General features: G+C 35.6%; 1 protein-coding gene across 1 annotated transcript; it reads right to left on the reverse strand.

Annotated features, from left to right (window-relative positions):
- Positions 1-2,559: 2,559 nt before the first annotated feature.
- ccdc78 (coiled-coil domain containing 78) lies at positions 2,560-20,033 on the reverse strand. The gene is made up of 14 exons (XM_051682029.1): positions 19,946-20,033; positions 15,419-15,550; positions 15,223-15,309; positions 14,804-15,136; positions 14,681-14,722; positions 12,285-12,367; positions 11,954-12,032; positions 11,417-11,542; positions 9,104-9,291; positions 6,574-6,748; positions 6,472-6,500; positions 6,296-6,365; positions 6,106-6,206; positions 2,560-6,024 (listed from the first exon to the last, which is right to left on the reverse strand). The coding sequence occupies exons 1-14, from the start codon at positions 20,003-20,005 to the stop codon at positions 5,898-5,900; spliced, it is 1,632 nt and encodes a 543-aa protein (XP_051537989.1). The 5' UTR covers positions 20,006-20,033; the 3' UTR covers positions 2,560-5,897.
- Between the last annotated feature and the right edge of the window lie 674 nt (positions 20,034-20,707).

Genomic DNA, 20,707 nt, shown 5'->3' on the forward strand with positions numbered 1-20,707 from the left:
TTTTGTTTGTTAACACTGTACAATAAGGTGCTATTCATTAACATCAGTAAATGCATTCCTATATATAATTACTCTGCATTTTCACATTGAGAATAAATTCATCCAAAAGCTGGAAAATGTTGCTTTCAGAGGCTTTATATGGAGTTAGAATGAAATTAAGGTGCATTTCAAACTGTTCTGAGACCAGTGGAGACAGACAGCAACTGGAGGTTATGTCATTGACTAAATAGGGAGCAAGGCAGCATCCTATATCTTTCCTATGCAGCTAAGTGCATTCACTCCTAAAATTCAACCAAAAGTTCAGTTTCAGGCTGCAGATGATGTTTGGATCACTCAACATGTTTGGCAGACATGGAACAATGATAATCAGTACATAGATTCAGAATTGTATAATTCTAAATTTTATTTTAACATGATTGGCAGTGTTTTGATGATGCTGGACATTACTTTTAATCAGAATTATGTATTCATCTTTCTAGAAAATCAGCTGTAATGTCTATAACATCTCAAAAACATGAATAACCAACACGCCTGGGCACATAATAAACTATTTGATTAAAAAAAAAAACATTTCTATAGCTTGGTATTTCTTAAAATGTCACAACTAAGTCCCAGTGTCCACATATGAGGACATTTTAGGAAAAATATTTTTTCTAGAATTTATTTACTTTTATAATTTTTTTGCTTGTTTATTAGGTGCTAGTAGTTACAAATCAAAAAATGAAATGGAAAATGCACACAGAAGTCACGCTGGGGTCTCAGGAGGATATATACAGTATATATATATATATATATATATTCCAGTATATTCAATTTTATTTGTTTTCTAGTCCTGCCATAATGATTTTAGATTGCTTTTATCTGCAACTATTTCTTCTCAGCAAGTTTTACTTTCTGATTTTCTTCGGTGTTATGTTCTCATGATGTCAACATGCCTGTGTGGCTGCCACCCAGTGTGAGCTGGCACACAGTCGGACGACCGGCCAACCCCCGAAACCCCCAACCAATTACCCTCTCTACCCAGAAAGCCCCCCCTCCACAGCCCTGCTTTTTTCCCAGGGGTTCAGGGGCCACTGTACTCACTGCACCCCGTTTCCCATACACATAATCATGATTTTTCCCTGGCTCATAAAAGAGCCGCACATACCCTCTCAGTCTGAAGCCCATTTCACAAACACTCTCCCTTTATCTGCCAAACCCACTGCCTCTTTCTCTCTCTCTCTCTCTCTCTCTCTCTCTTTAAGACCCTTTCACAGTCTCTTTCTGTGAGTAATCCGCGTTATTTTTTTCCTAATAATGTGCTTCCAGTTTACAATGCAGTATGTTCAACTTGAATTTACTATGATAACGTTACTTTCTCATCCACTGTGATCACTTTCTGCTTGTTTAATGGCGGTATAAGGCGGTTATCAAAAGTTTTCCTTTGTAAAAACTTTTAATTTACATTTTTAAAGCTTGATAATTTTTTATATTTACAGTTTTAAAGTTGATTTAAAGTATATTTAAAGTTTATCTAGTATGGAAGCCGGATTCCTGCCTCGGAATTAAAAATAGAAAAGAGAATTCTGTCTCACAATTGGGACTTTATTTCTTGTAATTGCATGTTTATATCAACCAATTGCAACTGCATTTCTCAGAATTGTGAGTTATAAGGTTGCAATTATGAGAAATAATCAGAATTGTGAGATAGAAAGTCAGCATTATGTTTTTAAAATGTTTATTTCATTGTGGGATCAAAGCACCATACGTTAAGATGCTCAATTTTTATGGTAGATGCTTATGGGAAAATGTTTCTTAATAATGTATATTCAGTAGCAATTTTTGCATCTCAATTTATTATAAGCAAACAGTAAAATAAGGGAATTTTACTACAATTTTAAAGCCATTTAGCATGACCGATTCAACTGCTTGTTTGCAAGAGTTACTACAAATGTCTGATTCAATCATATCCATTATTTATCAAAGTAAAAACACATAGACAAACCACTTAAGAGACAGCTGCATTTTATTTATTATGAGTACGTACTGTAAGTGTCTATTTATAATGTGTGTCTTTCCATGTGTAGTATGTTTCTCAAGCATAACCATGTGTGTGAACTACATGCTCTGTAATGAAATTATCCTAAACCGTCAGACAATTAATTGTCAGCGGGCTTTCAATCCTGCAGCCCATAAATTTGACATAAGCTTTACAAACATTCCACAAATAGTTTCTCAGGCAGGAAGGGCAAATTCAATCACACCCACACACACACACACACATACATACATAGAGAGAGGTTGTTAAACACAGCGATACAAGCCATACTGACATACTCCCATTGTTTAAATTGATCATAATTTAGCTATAAACGTAATATAAACTGTGAGTTAAAATGCATTTAAATGTAAATGACTGTGTGAACTTGTGTTCACATGCACAAGAAAACACTGATAACCATCAAAAATTGTATCATTCTAAAAACCTGATTTTAAAAGTTGACATGCAAGCAGAAAAACCGTCATAACATTAAAACTAGAGATGCACCGATGTATCGGCTGCCAATATTTACTGGCCAAATATTGACCAAATTAAAACCATCGGCATATCAGTTATAAGCATCAAAACACCTATATGAAAAACTGATGGTTGATTTATAATTAATTAGTAACACACTTTGTAAAACCTCTGTGAATTTAAATGCACAATCCAGAAATAATAATAGCCACAATATGTAGAAGGGTTGGCACTCCTATAAACATGTTATATTAAATTTGTATTCTTTCTTGTTCTTTTGTTAATGCGGAAAAACTTTTAGAGAGACACTTGAGCAAACACACACCTTAAGTTTGGAGATGCAAGTTAGGACAAAACTTTCAAAAGAAAAAATATATATAACTGCACACTCTCTTACAAGTTTATTTTATTACCAATGTTTCGACAACAAACCTTTGTCAAGGTACAATTTCCTCACAATGGAGAGCAGTATAAATAGAGTCTGTCATTACACACAGGTGAGAGCAGTGACATCACAATAGACGTTTAGTAATTAGCTAACAAGCCTGTCTCAACCAATAAAGACAATTGAGATATCAGGCTGATTTGTATGTCACAAGAAACTTTACTTAAGCACATTTAAAACCATGAGATACAATTAAATCCTAAAGAGCCACCACATCATATTATTAGAGAGCCCTATACACAAACCATATACATATATACATATATACATACACATATACGCTCAGAGATATATACACACACACACAAACATGAATTGAAGGTTGGGAGTTCTCTAAAAGAATTGAAGAAGTGTAAAAAATTATTTAATTTCTTCATTTATAAAAAACAACTCAATTCAAAATCAACATTCAAACCATGTGGCACCAAAGTTTTAATCTGTGTATCCAAAAGGCTTCTCGTTTTAGCAAGAGTTGATCTAAATCCTCACCTCTTCTCGGTAGTGACACCTTCTCAATACCTATGTAACATAAATATGCAACTGGATGATTATAGTTCTATAAGATGTAAAAATATAAATGACCCATTAGCAGCACATCTTATAGTACTATGATGTTCTGCAATTCGTGTTTTTAATTCCCTGCTTGTTTTCCCCACATATGATTTACCGCAAGGACACGTTATTAAGTAAATCACAGTTTTTGTTTTGCAGCTAATTATACCTTTTATCGGAATAGATTTTCCAGTGTGAGGATGTTTGAATGATGTACAACGATATGTGTAGTTACATTGGTTACATGCACCACAGCGATGGTTACAACAGTGTCAACATGACTTGTAATTTCTGAAATGTGGAAAAACTGCTATAAATGGATGTGAAAGTTGTGAAAGAGGTGCTTATCTATAGGCTAAATGATAAGAGAAACCATCCAAAATGCTTTGAAACCAGCAGACTTTGACTTCTGAGACATTGGTATGATATCTATTAATGCTGCATGATTGATTGAATTAAGATTGAAATCGCAAAGGCTGCGATTCTGCATTCAGTGCTTCAGTCAGCGCTGTGTGAGCAAGCGGCGCCCTCTAGCGGTCTGGATGGCACTGTCCATTATACCACTATAATACAGAATTTAAAAGGGGGTTTTGTTCCTTTGGTTTAAACTTTATTTTTCCATGATGTGATTGACATTTCCGTGGAATTGCCCAACATATGCATAGTATAATGTGTAATTTCCTATCATATGCAGTACATACATGTTAAATGTGAGTTCTGTTCTTTTGAACTGCAAAAACAGAAGTGCAAAAATGTTTTAGAAGTACAAAATAACCTTTTTTGTATTAATCATCATGTTATCATATTAAGTTATTTTTTCTTTTTATCTTCTAATTATCTTTTATTGTGGCTATCTTTAAAGTTTTTTGGCCTGTCATGTGTTCAACACATTTAATGTTCAATGGAAATGATTTACTGTTAGAACAGTGAAAAACTTTTGTACCTCTTTGTCAAATCTGAAAGCATAATTCCACAGTAAAATAATGATCTGATGACAAAATAAGGTAAGTGACATAATATCAGTATCGGCCTATGGGTTTTTGATTAAAAAAAAAAAAAAAACAGTACATCCCTCATCAAAACATATATACACATGTGCACAAGAATAAGATGAAAGAATGCTGATAAAAGCGTTTATATGCAAATCAAAAGTGGGTTAAATGGATAGGCTTTGAATGCTAGGGTATACTTCCATTTGAGGAAAGCCCAAGTATTCTCAGGCCTTAAGATTTAGGTGTCGATTGGGTTGTACTTAAAACATTAATGACCTTTCACTGATAAAACACTTATTGATTGGCTAACATTGTTTATGATTGTTTTAATTTGCATGAAAAAGTGACTCTTTTGTTGGGATAAATGACAGCTTATTTTAATAAAGTGAAAGTGACAGTAATGATTATATTGTTACTGATATTTTAAAATGAGTATTTGCCGAATCTAAGCAAATTGTGCTTGGTTAAAATTTTGAATATTATTTTATTGAAAAAGCCTGTTGAAATCCATGTATCAAATATGATTCAACAGGCTTTTGAGGTAAATCTCTCAATCACCATTACATTACATTCATGCCCATCACAAAAACAAACAAAAAAATCACAGAGCTTTGGAAATTCTGACAAACACATGTTATAAGATATTTAAAGTGTGAACTAATATTTATTTGTATTTTCATATATGCAGCCTGCTCTGACATTATAAAGATCTCATTATATTACATTTCAAGCTATTATGATGTCATCTTACCATAAGTTCCTGAGACCCAGCGAAAAAGTTTTACAATTTCCTTTTTTTTAAATGTCAATATAGTGTTTGGTGCATAAAATACATATGATAAAAACAGTTTATTGAAAAAAGAATATTTTATTCATGTTGTATTTGATGTGCTGAATTGAACTGTGATACATTTCAATCCATATTTATAGAACAAGGAGAGGAAGTAGTCATGGCTAAACTCTCAAACATTTAGTATCTCTGAAAAGCCCAGGGAGTCCTCTGATAATACCCCAAGATTTACCATTGTAGAAAAACTTAAATAACAAATGTCCTACACAAAAATTAATTGCTGGGCCTCAGGAGGATTATGACCTTTAAAGCCTAATGTATCAAATATTATTATTTTTATAGTTTGTCTAATGGTACTAAAATCAGTTTAATATAAACTAATTACAATTTTCTGACAATTCTTTCATATGTCAGGCTTTACAGGGTTAATTATCTGTTTATTTTTTATTTTTTTATTTTTTTGCTACCTGAAGAATTTCTAAAGTCATTAGTACTATTTCAGTTTGCTTGACTGTTGTTGATTGATTTGTGGAGTGGGCGGGGCTTATGTACTGCTGTACTTCATCTCATAACGACTGTTTTTGATTGATTTGTAGGGGGTGGAGTTTACAAACCCCTGTACTATATCTCATAACTGGTGTTTTTGATTGATTTGTGGAGTGGGCGGGGCTTATGGACCCCTGCACTATTTGACCCTCCCTCCTTCGATCCCAGCAGCCTGCGCAGTCGCGTTATCTCCAGTTTATACCTGCACAAAGACACCACACCTGAAGATCACATGCCACCTATGAAGTCATTTTCTTAATAACACAAGTGGGTGTTGAAATACCTGCCCAGGTGATTGTCCACATACTCTTTCAGCTCAGATACCTGCTCCTCGGCAACTATTGCCCTGGTGATGAGCTGTGCACGCTCTCTTTCTTGAGCTTCCTTTTGGAATTTTAGGCATTGTAGGTATTTAAATGGTAAAGAAGTCACACTAACCACCTGTATGACATGTGAAGACTTGTGTTGTTTACCTGTGTGGAGTTTATTATTTCTCTGAGCTGTTTCTTTATGTCATTCCAGGCGTCTTGAGTCAGTCCAGCCCTGCAGAGCAGCACAAGCAATTGCAAAAGCAACCCATAAAATCAGCCTATAAACAGTAGTAAATATATAATACACTTTATCAAGAAATAATTGTTCTGTATCTCACCTTTGAGGCGACTCTGATAACACAGCTATCTGAAATACCAAAGACATGATAATCAAACTCAAAAAGCTAATCCATTCAAATCACACATAGACAAACACACACCTGTTCTTGAGCCAGTTTCAGTTGGCTCTCCAGTCTGGCTTTGTCCTCTCTCAGTCTCTGTAGTTCTCTTTCTGTCTCTCCTCTCAGTTCTGTCCCGGCGGGACTGAAGTGGGCCTCAGGGGGTCCGGCCTCTAAAGAGTGCTGAGGCAGTGCCAGGATCTGCTCACGTTGCAGTCTGGGATACAGAGACTCTAATTATCAGACCGAAACAAGACTTTTTCTGTGTGCGTGTGTGTGAGTGGACAGGTTTTTCTGTCCTTGTGGAAGCAAAATATTCCCAGAAAATTAATAATATCGGATAAAGCTTCCCTTAGCAGACATTTCCAAATTTGAAAAATTTTGCAAAACCTTTTTTTGTTTTGTTTTGGTCACGGTGAAGGTCAGGGTAGTAACCATGTTTTAATGCAATTAACAATGGTGTTACTACAGTAATATGGTTTTAATATAGTTACCATGTTTATTTTTGTGGTTCAAATACCATTGTGATAATATGGTTACTGTAGTAAAACCATGGTTAATTTTTCGAAGGTAATGCTGCGTTCCATTTGTCTCGGAAGTCGGAGCTCCGAGTTATTTTCCGAGTTCCGAGACCGGAACTGACAAATGGAACGCCCCCCGATGTCGGAATTCCTACTCGGAAAGTCGGACGCACTGAGAGGACCCCGAGTTCAGAAAGCAAGATGGCTAAGAAGAGCATCGACTGCAGTATGCTGTGGGTTTAAAGTTTTATTTTTAGCACTTTTGTCTTTTTTGTGTACAATTTAGTAAGTTGTATACACAATACTGTATTACCGTTGCCTATAGGCATGTTGCTACCATCCTGTTATGCGTGAATTACCGTGTAATGTGTTGTTTATAAACTGGTACAGCTAAAATTGGCTAGGTCGCTGCTGCTAACAACAACAATGGTCAGTGTTGCTACAACAACACTGCCTAACGTTACAAACCGTTTACACATAACACAGTTTGGCAAATTTATATTGCAAATATACGTTTGTACTTCCATAGGGCATTGCCCTTTGTTTACACCGCTGGTTCGATTAAAACGTGGTTAACATGTTTTGATACAATCAAATGCGCGGAAACATCAACATACCTTTTCCGCTTTCTGTCATCTTCCTCGAGGTCTCTTAGGTCAAGGGCATACTTATTTTGTAGCTCTCTGTACTCCAAAAGAGCTAGTGCAACAATTACTTTCCTGGAGGTGTCCATCTTTTTTTCCGACTTGTCGTGTTGTGTGTAAAAGGAACGCATCCATCTCAGATTTCTTGTTTTTTTTAACGGATATGACGTCGATCCGAGTCCCGAGCCACAACTTCCAAGACAAATGGAACGCGGCATCAGGTTAAGGTTAGGTTTAGGGGTAGGGGTTGGTGTAGGGTGTCTGTGGGTCTCTAAATAAACACAATAAACACACTGCAGTGATGCCCCTATACTGTATGTTAGTATTTAATTAGGAGCGCAAATAGCATGTTACACTATTTGCACTTAGTGCAAAGACAATGCTTTCTGTTGCTATTTACACTTAGTGCAAATAGCCTCTGCCAAAGATTTAGGTTTATTAGTATTTAGTAAACAATAAAGTTATAGTGCGTTCAAGTCATGTCGGAATGAGTTGTGCACATGAATGTGTGTGTGTGTGGGGGGGGGGGTTTGAGCCCCGATTTTCCAAGTTGGGGGTGCATTGATTTAAGAACTATGGCGGAAGCTAATTGTTATTGGTAATAATTCAGTTTTACTTGAGGATTTTGACTGTGCAGTTTAGTTTGTATGCTTTTTTTTGTACTGTTAGTGAAGAATGAGGATAAAACCAGCCAGAAAATAAGACTCATTCAGCTGGTTTATGCAGCGACAAGCATTTGCAATAAAACTACATTTCCCATCATTATACATGGCTGCACAAGAATGATAAAATGGATAGATAAAGCATTAACTGCACATCTAATGCAGAAGGCTTTTCTCTTCATTTTGTTGCATTGTTTGCTAAAAAAGCTCCTTGCCTTCGCTAGTAAGTGAAAAAGAGAGAAAGAAAAATGAAATGCCAGAACCAACTGGGAGGTTGATGATTCTGATTGCTGCTGGACTGTTTTCTGGTTCGGCTCTCAATGTAAAAACTACCACAAAAAACAAAAAAACAAAAAATCTGATTTTCAGTGTTACTCAGACTAAAAATGAGTTCAGGCTCAACCCACTCCTGAATCTTTGACGCAACTCTGTAAACTATCGGCATTATGGAGTCACATGTATTTTTATTTGCCAATTTTTACAAACTCAATACACTAAACATCGCTTTATCCGCTAAAAACATACACTGATATGAGTGAAAAAACTGGAGACCGGAAAACGAATGAATCGTGGAACACTTCTGCATTCAGGAAAAAGGTGGATAGTAAAAACATCTGCTAAATGTTAATGTAAACTAGCATATATAGCTCATCTTAGGAGCAATAGGTGTTAATGGGAAGTCTGCACTAGGATTTATATGTTCAATCTTGTGTGAGAGTGCTGTATATACTGTATGTTCATGCACCTGTAAGCAATGAGCAATTGTTGATATGTGTTGCTCAGATCCTGAATGCGTTTGTGGAATGTTCTGACAGCTTGGGTGAGTTGTTCCTCTCTGGAGCGATATGATGTTTTCACCTCCTCCAGCATGGATTCAACAAACCCCTTTAACGTCTCTCCTAAATCCTTAACATCAGATGCAGACACACACTCCTACAGCAGCAGAAAAAGAGAGAATGTCCAAAAACATCTTTATAACATTTAGTACAGGAAGTGCAGTCATATATTTAATATATGTTTTTTTTTTTTCTTCAACTTCGGGCACTTTTAGTAATCACTGTGGATTTCTAGAGAGTTAAATCTCCTAAAAAAATATATATATATATCATACTGTAAATGATTTTTAAAATGTGTCAACAAACAATGTTTAACTGTGATTGCACATGCATTACAAAAATAAATTAAATTTTTTACGTTTTTTAAATAAAATGTTAGCTATGTAATTAGTCTTAGCAAGATGGAGTTGGACATTTTTATGTGTCATTAATATAATTTTCTTTGTTTTCTTCAAATATCACTTGTCTTATATTTCATCTCAAGCATGCTCTTCACTGACACTTTTATCCACTTGGTTAACAAGTACACTAACTTTAAAAAAAAAAAAAAAAAAAAACTTTATTAGGGGCAAAATTGTTTGGTGTCGTGGAAATGACGCAACAAATGTGGGACAGTCGTAATTTTTCAAATAAACTTATAGAAATATTTTTTTGCTTAATAAATATAAAAATCGCTTGTATTAATTTCATTATTTCGGTATTATCACCGTTTTAAACATGTCATAATTTGAATTTTTATGACAGACTTTCATAGTTTAATATTGAAAGTCTGGGTCTGGGACAAGACTAAAACAGTCAAATCTACACATAAAAGTTATTTGAAATCTGATCATTTTAATAAAAATCAACCACTGGCACATGGAATTGCCCGAAGTTGAAGAAACTCCCATGAATAACTTTATAACACACACACATACTGTACACTGGTGGCCAAAAGTTTGGAATAATGTACAGATTTTGCTCTAATGGAAAGAAATTGGTACTTTTAATCACCAAAGTGGCATTCAACTGATCACAATGTATAGTCAGGACATTAATAACGTGAAAAAATACTATTACAGTTTGAGTTTTTTTTTTTTCAGAAGTTCTTAAACTACTTCAAAGAGTTCTCATCAAAAAATCCTCCATGTGCAGCAATGACAGCTTTGCGATCCTTGTTATTCCAGCTGTCAGTTTGTCCAGATACTCAGGTGACATTTCACCCCACACTTCCTGTAGCACTTGCCATAGATGTGACTGTCTTGTCGGGCACTTCTCACACACCTTACAGTCTAGCTGATCCCACAAAAGCTCAATGGGGTTAAGATCCATAACACTCTTTTCCAATTATCTGTTGTCCAATGTCTGTGTTTATTTGCCCACTCTAACCTTTTGTTTTTGATTTTCTGTTTCAAAAGTGGCTTTTTCTTTGCAGTTCTTCCCATAAGGCCTGCACCCCTGAGTCTTCTCTTTACTGTTTTTCATGAAACTGGTGTTGAGCGGGTAGAATTCAATGAAGCTGTCAGCTGAGGACATGTGAGGCGTCTATTTCTCAAACTAGAGACTCTGATGTATTTATCCTCTTGTTTAGTTGTACATCTGGTCTTCCACATCTCTTTCTGTCCTCGTTAGAGTCAGTTGTCCTTTGTCTTTGAAGACTGTAGTGTACACCTTTGTATGAAATCTTCAGTTTTTTGGCAATTTCAAGCATTGTATAGCCTTCATTCCTCAAACCAATGATTGACTGACGAGTTTCTAGAGAAATCTGTTTCTTTTTTGCCATTTCTGACCTAATATTGACCATAAGACATGCCAGTCTATTGTATACTGTGGCAACTCAAAAACAAACACAAAGACAATGTTAAGCTTCATTTAATGAACCAAATCGCTTTCAACTGTGTTTGATATAATGGCAAGTGATTTTTCTAGTATCAAATGATCAATTTAGCATGATTACTCAAGGATAAGGTGTTGGAGTGATGGCTGCTGTCTAGATTTGATCAAAAATGACTTTTTTCAAATAGTGATGGTGCTGTTTTTTACATCAGTAATGTCCTGACTATACTGTGTGATCAGTTGAATGCCACTTTGGTGAATTAAAGTACCAATTTCCTTCCGAAACAGCAAAATCTGTACATTATTCTAAACTTTTGGCCACAAGTGTATATATAAATTACAAATATATTTGTCCTGTAAATAATGTTTTTTGGGTTATGGGTAAGTGTTTGTCTATATACACATACTGTAATGTCCTGAATATAGCGTGTGAGTCGTGCCCTGTACTCTCTGTTGAGTTCCTTTAGATCATTCTGTAGTTTCGAGATCTGAGCTTTTGCTTCCTTCAGCTGATGGTGAGAAATAACCAGCGTCTGCAGGTAGAGAGACACAAATCAGCATTCTGATAAATATAGTAGCCCTAAAAAGTATTTGGACACTTAAAATGCATGTAAGTCACTGCAATACATTACAAAATATCAGACCAAATAGCATTCATTTTGAAAATCGATTGCACAAGTTTGTTAGGAGTTGATGATAAAACAATAGACATATGGTTCAAAATGAAGACAGACACTTCGTGGTTGTCAAATGTAAGTGGGATATGCTCATAGTTAATGTGCTGAACTTCACCAGTGGTTACTCTGCGTGGACACATACAAGTTGATTAAAAGTCATTGTAAAAGTATGACACTCAGACATTTTTAAGGTTTTAGTGTCCAGATACATTTTGGGGCCACTGTATATAAACATATGTCTGTCTTTAACATTATTTCTGTACTAACTGCAGATTGCTGGGCGAGCTCGTGGCGGGTGTTTTGAATGGCTCTTTTATTCTCTTGCTGTTCTTTCCCCATCGCAACACTATGAGAGGGACGTAAAGATAACACACTCCTGTCAAACTCCAAACACACATTAAAACACATACATCAGCTGACCTGCACCACCAAAGTCACATGACAAACCCACTTCAAAAAGTATAGATAAAAGCATAACTACATCACTCAGACCAATGAAACTTAATGTAGCAGGTGCACAGATTTTGGATTCACTAGGTCAAACTTTAAGCAGATATCATTGTACACTGTTCAGAGTGTGTAAATGTGTGCATCTCACACTTTCTCCTCTAGTTGTCGTTGGTGGCCTTCGTAACTCCTCCTCAGTTTTTCTAGCTCTTCTCTCAGGTTATTCTGAGCTTCCTGCATTGAAAAAGAAATATCAGTCATGTAAAAAACACCAGCGTATTATAACTACAGAAATATCACATACTAGCTCCTGTAACTACAAGAAGTAAGGAATAATTGATATCAGATCATTGATTTATTGAAAATGAATGCACACCTGAGGTGCTAAGTCAATCATTCTGCTAATACTAGTGATATACATCATAACATATTATTACTTTTTATCTTTATCTGAACATTCGCCCCATTCACTTTTAGCCCAGCTGATAACATCATCGTGATTTCTATTAAAATAACTATTATTATAGTACATTTAACATTAACATTTTTATCCGATTTGCCTTTTTTTATTTTTTTGTTCTTTGATTGGTTGGCTGTATGACTATCTGAAGGGACCCACTTTATATTAGGTGGCTTAACTACTATGTGCTTAATCAGTACATTGTATCAAATGGTTATGTACATACATGTTGTTGCATTGTAATTACATTTAAAGTACTGTTAACTTTACCCTTAACCCTAACCCTTCCCTTACCCCAAAACCTAACTCTAACCCCTAATCCTAACCCTACCCTTAAACCTAAACCTACCCATACCTCAACTTCAGTAGCAGCAAATGTGGGCATTTTGCAGAACAACATGTAGTTACACAGTAAATACGTACTCTTGTATGTATTTAATGTTAGTGCATAATAGTTAAGGCCACCTAATACAAAGTGTGACCATTTGAAGTTCAGTTCATTTTAAAACTATTAAAATTCCCAAAGAATGTGGCAAAGCAATATAAAAAATTAATAGAAAATTAATCAACCCCTCGAAGCATTTGTCAACTAATCAGAGTCAAGCATTCAAGAATAGAGCACCGGTATTATTTTTCCCGTTCATTTTTTCCATAAGGATTTTATTAAAATCCTTCATGAGAGAGTACTAAGCCATGAACCAAACTAACCAGCTCCTTGGTGAATTGCAATATTACAAACTTTGATTTGAAGTAAAATACTATTTGAAAATGAGAAAACAAGACTAAAGTACATGACAGTGTACTTAACGTCTTTCATGAGGGAATGATCTACAATCCCATGAAGCATCACAAATGACATAATCAACTAAAAGGAATATTTCAGGTTCAGTACAAGTTGAGCTCAATCGACAGCATTTGTGGCATAATGTTGATTACCACAAAAAATTATTTCAACTCATCCCTCCTTTTCTTTAAAAATGGAGGTTACAGTGAGGCACTTACAATGGAAGTGAATGAGGCCAATTTTTAGAGGGTTTAAAGGCAGAATTGTGAAGCTTATAATTTGATAAAAGAACTTCAATTGAGCTTAACTTGCACTGAACCCAGAGTATATCTTTAAAAACGATGGAAAAATATAAAACTATTCAATTAAGGGAGCCTGGGTAACTCAGCGAGTATTGACGCTGACTACCACCCCTGGAGTCGCAAGTTCGAATCCAGGGTGTGCTGAGTGACTCCAGTCAGGCTGCCTAAGCAACCAATTGGCCCGGTTGCTAGGGAGGGTAGAGTCACATGGGGTAACCTCATTGTGGTTGCTATAATGTGGTTCTCGCTCTCGGTGGGGTTTGTGGTGAGTTGTGCGTGGATGACACGGAGAATAGCGTGAAGTCTCCACACGCACTAGGTCTCCAAGGTGCGCAGATTGACGGTCTCAGACGTGGAGGCAACTGAGATTCATCCTCCACCACCCAGATTGAGGCGAGTCACTACGCCACCATGAGGACTTAGAGCACATTAGGAATTGGGCATTCCAAATTGGGACAAAAAAAAAAACAAAAAAACATTGATTTAAACCTGTTGATTATTAGTACAGAATCAATATATTTAAATTTTAAAATATTACAAGTAGTTTGAGAGTGTAGGAAGAGCGACTCGATTGCATCATTCACAGTGCGTCACTGGAGTGGGCGGTCGCTGCAGAGCTCTTTTGGCATGCTTTGTTCGCAGCGATTCTCTGATTGGAGGATCTTTCTCTTTAGGATCATGGGTAGTGTAGTTCTTCACCATTAATTCTGCTATAAAACACGATTAAGTTGAAATAATGTAGACTGATGGCTTCAGCAGAAGCATATACCATGGATTAACAAACTCAGAGCTCATGGTGGGTCTGTCTTTAAAGGTTTGTAAGTTATCGTTAAAAATGAATTCCCCAATAGAATAAATGCATGGGATTTTTACTTCCGGAACCAGACTGCTGCGCTCTATATAGTGGTACAAAAACAAACCATACACATGATCATCAACAAACTCTCTGTTTACACAAAGAAAAACCTGCAAGGATACAGATGATATATTTACATACTTACATTTCTCTCCAGTGGACCCTTGATCTGTTCAGACTCCTCTGGCTATACACCAGAAACAGAGTGTGTGAGTTTAAATACTTGATTCTAATATTCATTATTCAATCAATATTGTGTGTGTCTCACCCTGACTCTGTCATGTGACGACCTGCTGAGGAACGCTCGTACTCTCTCCACCTCCAGTGTGTGTCTACGTGTTCGCTCTCTCTCCTGTAGGAGTGTGTCATGTGTGTGTGCAAGGGCGAGCAGCTCGGTACTGAGTTCCTCTGTGTGTGTGAGCTCTCGCTCATAAGCGGCGCTCAACGACAGGAAGTTCCTCTTTGACACTGCATACTCCTCCAGTAGGTCACGCTCGTTTTTTTCAATGACCTCTAAACGTGTCAATGCGGCTGACACTTCCTGTCTAAGTCGGTCACGTTCAGTCTCAAGAGACAAGACAGTACCCTCCTGCGATAACACCTGGGCGAGAGAGCATTAAATATATACATTCACTTAACTGGCCGATTGCACATCAGGTGTAATTTGCATCTGTCTGTTTACTTTACCATGTTTTTAAGCTCAAAGATCTCAGCTTCATACTGCTCTCTCATTTTATTGGCCTCTATCTGCACATCAACAAGGTCTTTAGAGATCTGAAACACAAACATATATTACATTTTTAAAAGCCATGTGGTACATTTATATATGTGAACAGCAGGGATTTATAGATTCCAATGTCCCAGAGTTCATTTCAGCTCCTACCTTTAATTTATCTTCTTCACACTGTACCAGTTTGACAGACAGGTCACTCTTTGACACAGCCTGCTGGCCCAGTTTGTTCTGGACGGAGCCAAGATTATTGAACAGAGCTTCGTTTAGTTTCCGCAGTTGAACCTGCATATACAATACCTGCATATACCACAATCTCAACACTGCAGCATATGTCTATTTATTCATCAATATATTATATTTTAGTACACTATATTATTACCCCCGATTAATCCTGTAACACTGTATAATAACTCCAATATTAGTCATTAATAGACAGTATATAATGCATAACATTAAAGGAGTGTTCTGGGTTCAATACCAGTTAAGCTCATTCGACAGCATTTGTAGCATAATGTTGATAACCACTAAAAATAATTTTGACTCGTCCGTCCTTTTCTTTAGAAAAGCAAAAATCGAGGTCACAGAGAGACACTTACAATGGAAGTGAGTAACTAGTTTTTGGAGGGTTTAAAGGCAGAAATGTGAAGCTTATAATTTTATAAAAGCACTTACATTAATTCTTGTGTTTAAACTTGTGTAATATCTGAGCTGTAAAGTTGTTTATATCGTCATTTTTTCAGTCGATTTAAGGTTTTAGGGTTTGTTGACATAACATCGGATATAACTTTACACAGAAAAGGTTAGTATGTGATTTCATCACTCTAAAATCATGTTAACACACATATCTTTTATGTCTTGTGGCAATACCTTTGAAACAGTGAGTATTTTAACGTTCAAAAATTGGACCCATTCACTTCCATTGCAAGTGCCTCACTGTAACCTTGATTTTTGCTTCTTTTTTTAAGAAAAGGAGGGATGAGTCGAAATAATTTTTATAGTAATCTATATAATGCCACAAATGATGTTGATTGAGCTGAACTTGTATTGAACCTGGAATATTCCTTTAATACAGTTATAACAGTTATAGACATTTATTTTAAATAACATTCGGTTGATGTGTAGGTATATTTATATGTATGTGTGTGTAAATGTTTACTTTTTATTTTAGTACTTTTGTCTAAATGAATGTTTTAATTTTTAATATATAATTTAAATGTAGTTTTGCTATTTTTGTTACTTTCAAAGGGCTTCAATGCAAGTTGAGCTCACTCGACAGCATTTATGGCATAATGTTGATTACCACAAAAAACTATTTCGACTCGTCCCTAATTTTTTTTTTAACCCTTGTGCCTTAATAAAAATAAGTTACACAGAGGTCCTTAGAGGACAAAAATGTCAGCGTCAAAACATTGCCATAATAATATTATATATTAATATTATTTTCCACTTTCAATGAGTTACATTTTTTAACCAACATCAGTCCTGATCAATGCTCGAATTGAGGGGGGGCTGGGGGGATCCGGGACCCCCCATAAAAAGTAAAAAATAGACTTGGTGGGTCCCCAAGATACTTATATTTTAGTAAAAATAATAATGACAAATCTGATTAAATTCATGCAGTGGTTACGGTAAATTTTGTGAATTAATTATTTACAATAATTGATATTAAGTTTGTTTATAGGCTAGTTGTCATGTCTCTTTAAAATGTAAACGCCCCGCCCCACATCTAAAGACCGCTAAGCACATGACATCATTGACATGACTGCTTGCTTGGCGCCACTCCCGTGAAGCTAACTTTAGCTAAAAAATTGGAGAATAACAAACCTCCACTCGCTGTCGGGAAGAGAAAGCTTCTTACTGACTTATTTGAGGGGTAATTTTCTCTCTCTTTATATCTTTCTACTATATCTATCCACTCCATGTCGGGGCTTTTGTAGTCCTTGCATAAATTGGAAACATTTAGGCTTACTCATTTTTCATTATTAATAGGCCTGGTTCTACGGGGGTGCTAGAGATCGCGATGAAGATGAGTTACAGTTTTTAGTGATTATAAAGGGAGCGCTCATTGTGCGCTTTCTATGCTATATATAATCCATTCAGAATTTGTATAAAACTTGTTTTTCATGCTGCTAAGAGGAGGAGTAACGGCCACGTACACACCGCAAGGTTTCAGGGATTATATCCGCATATAAATGCAGGATTCGCTCTTGAAATAGCAATGATTGACATATTGATAACCATAGCATTGTTTGTTCCTGAATAAATGGTTGAATAGTCTGCTGACTGACTCATAACAGTCCCTTGCTGCCACCTACTGACGTAACATGTAACTGCACTGAAATCGTTGAAAAATCCCCACCAACACTAACACTCAGACTGACAGCCTGTCTTGTCACAATTTATATATTTTATTATCTAATAAACTAGTTTCATGCATTTAAACAAGTCTTTTGGAGCAAACATTATTATCACAAAGTGTCACATCAATCATCCAGTAGTTTTTAGGGTAGTAAATACTACATTGGTAAATAATGCTAGAATTATTCTGTTGAATGCACACTACTGTTCAAAAGTTCAATAGTCTCTTCTGCTCACCAAGCCTGCATTGATTTGATCCAAAATACAATAAAAACAGTAATATTGTGAAATCTTCTGAAGCCATCTGATTATTTTCTACTGTTTTTGAGACTTCAATGTATTTTGAAGTCACATACATTAACGGGTCTTCGAGTGCCTTATATGTAGTCCCCTGGTATATTTGCCATAGTTGCCCTTTTGGGTCTGCTGCTTTGTCACCCTCTAAATCCAGTATTACTTGGAGTAAGCCATTTAAAAGAAGAATAGTAGCTTATCTCTCTTTGTTATATAACAATGGACTGAAAATGTATATATTTTTTTTATTCTTTATCAACACAAAAGCCTGTTTTTTATGTAAGCCTGTTTTTAATAAATAGTATATAGTTATGCATATTATGATCAAATAAATATATTGTATATTTTGTATAAATTGTATATTGCGAGACTATTTATTTATTTTTGGGGGGGATTATCACAGTCTGGGATATGTTAATGATTAGCAAAAATATTGATTTTGATGCATTATTATTTTTTGTGCAGTGTCAGATTTAAAAAAAAAACACACTCCTTAGAAGACAAAAATATCCATGTCAAAAAACTGCCATAAAAATATTATAAATTAATATTATTTTCCACTTCCACTGACTTAAATTTTTTAACCAACATCAGTCCTGATCATAACTACCAAATATTCATTCATTTTCAGGATTTTAACCCTTTAAATGCCAGTTTGTTTATATAATGCCACTGTTGTTTTTTACACACACACACACACACACACACACACAAACACACACACACACACACACATTTCTCAGTACACACATACAAAACACACTCTGACATTCATACCAACACACACACACAATTTTAGCTGCATCATTTATTCAATTGGCCTGCAGTGCTCTATAATACAGCAAACAGAAAATAGGGGAAAAGCATGTATTTGCTCCACAGGCTAAATATGCGCCATCTGGTGGAAAATATATTTTTTTTAAATGTAAATTTTGATGCCAGGGCTCCTGAATGAAAGCATAATATCATAGAATTCATGATTTTATGCTTTAATGGCACTGGGATCAAATATTGCAGTTTTAATGGGTTTTAATGGGGACATTTTTGTCCTGGAGGTCCTGAGTGTAACTATTTTGTGTACACAGTGTATTATAGATGTATTATAGTAACTGAGGTTGAAATATCAAAATTCCCCCAAAAATACACACCTTTGGCAAAATTTATGCCATTGGCATTAACACAGCCAAAATGATCGAAAAAACAAAAATGAAAAAGACAAAAATGTCCCGAAGGTCGCACAAGGGTTTAAAAAAAAAAAGCAAAAATCTGTGTTCCATGGAAGTCAATGGGGCCAAACCATTACAATATTGTTTCAAAAGTAAGGAATATGCATGTTAACATGATTTTAGTGCGATAAAATCGCTTACTAACCTTTTCGATGTAAAGTTATAGCCAATTTTACAACTTCGTTGCCATGATGATGTAACACTGTAAACCCTGTGATCCCAGTAACTTCGTATTTCACCGCAAAAAATGGTGATTTAAACAACTTTACAGTTAAAATAATACACAAGTTTTAACAGAAGAATTAATGTAAGTACTTTTATAAAATTATAGATTTCACATTTCTGCCTTTAAACCCTCTAAAAATTGGCCCCATTCACTTCCATTGTGTCTCACTGTGACCTTGATATTTGCTTTTTTTTTTTTTTTTTTTTTTAAAGAAAAGAGGGACGGGTCGAAATAATTTTTTGTGAAAATTAATATTATGCTACAAATGCTGTCGATTGAACTTAACTTGTATTGAACCCAGAATATTTCTTTAATTTCTGATAAATTAAGCACTTTGAGCTGCACTTGAGTTATAAATAAAATATATTATTATTACTACAAATATTACATACAAACAAACAGATGCAGAAATGTTTTAATAAACTGTAATAACTATTTGAAATATTATATAGAGAGCATTAACTATTGATCTGTTTAGCATTATATAATTTATCTTAAAACGCAATGTTACTCTATTAGTGAAAGTTACAGTGTTATAATTAATTTATTGCATGTAATAATAAAATAGCTTACATTTTCGTCAGTCAGAGTGCGAATTTGCTCCTGAAGTTCGCTTATTGAGCTCAAGTCCATCTTCTGCAGGTGCTGAGTTTGTGTTGTGTTTGGTTTCTATAAACACGAGTCTCCATGGGCGTTTATGAAGACAGGAAACAGTGAAACGAAATTTGATATGATGTCCGAATCAAATGAACCATTTCAATGAATCAGTCGGACTTGTTGAGTTGAAATGAAAGAGTCAGGCTCTTACACAAGATTAGCTCTTTACTGGAAGGAAAAAATGCTATAAATAATCAACATGATCACATGTGAAGTCGGCATGATGTTTCCGATAGTTTCGGTACCCTAGGATCGATAACTATATGCCGACGCGCTGACACACGGCATTTTTAGCATCCACCTGGAGCGATGGACAGTGTGTTGCATCACCTGCATGGGAGACAAGGGTTCTAAGCCTGATAGTAACAAAGTCTGAATAACCAATGATGAGCATATTTCAGAGGTTTCACTTTTTCCTCAACCATTAGTGGAGTAAAAAAGTAATGTTAAAGGTAAGGTTTGGGTTTGGGGGATAGAAGCTATAAATATATGTTTTTCTCTTCATTGTATAACATCCTGTAAAGCTGAAAACAACTTGCTTCACTACTAGCTTTTGGCGACCTCTCCTGAACATAAACGGAGCTCACACGTGCCCATATGCCCTACAACACTTACCGCTTTGGCCACTGGGGGCAGTGTTTCGAAATTTCGGTCAACGTATACCGATTTTGACAAAAG

Source organism: Myxocyprinus asiaticus, chromosome 41, assembly GCF_019703515.2.
Source record: "Myxocyprinus asiaticus isolate MX2 ecotype Aquarium Trade chromosome 41, UBuf_Myxa_2, whole genome shotgun sequence".
Taxonomy (NCBI): domain Eukaryota; kingdom Metazoa; phylum Chordata; class Actinopteri; order Cypriniformes; family Catostomidae; genus Myxocyprinus; species Myxocyprinus asiaticus.

Excerpts from the sequence above, each read along its gene's own strand:
- ccdc78 (XM_051682029.1), bottom strand. The coding sequence starts at position 20,005 with ATGGACTTGAGCTCAATAAGCGAACTTCAGGAGCAAATTCGCACTCTG. Across the intron at positions 14,723-14,803 it reads CGTCACATGACAGAGTCAGG|CCAGAGGAGTCTGAACAGAT; the intron begins GTGAGACACACA and ends TCTGGTGTATAG. Across the intron at positions 6,366-6,471 it reads TTATCAGAGTCGCCTCAAAG|GGCTGGACTGACTCAAGACG; the intron begins GTGAGATACAGA and ends GCTGCTCTGCAG.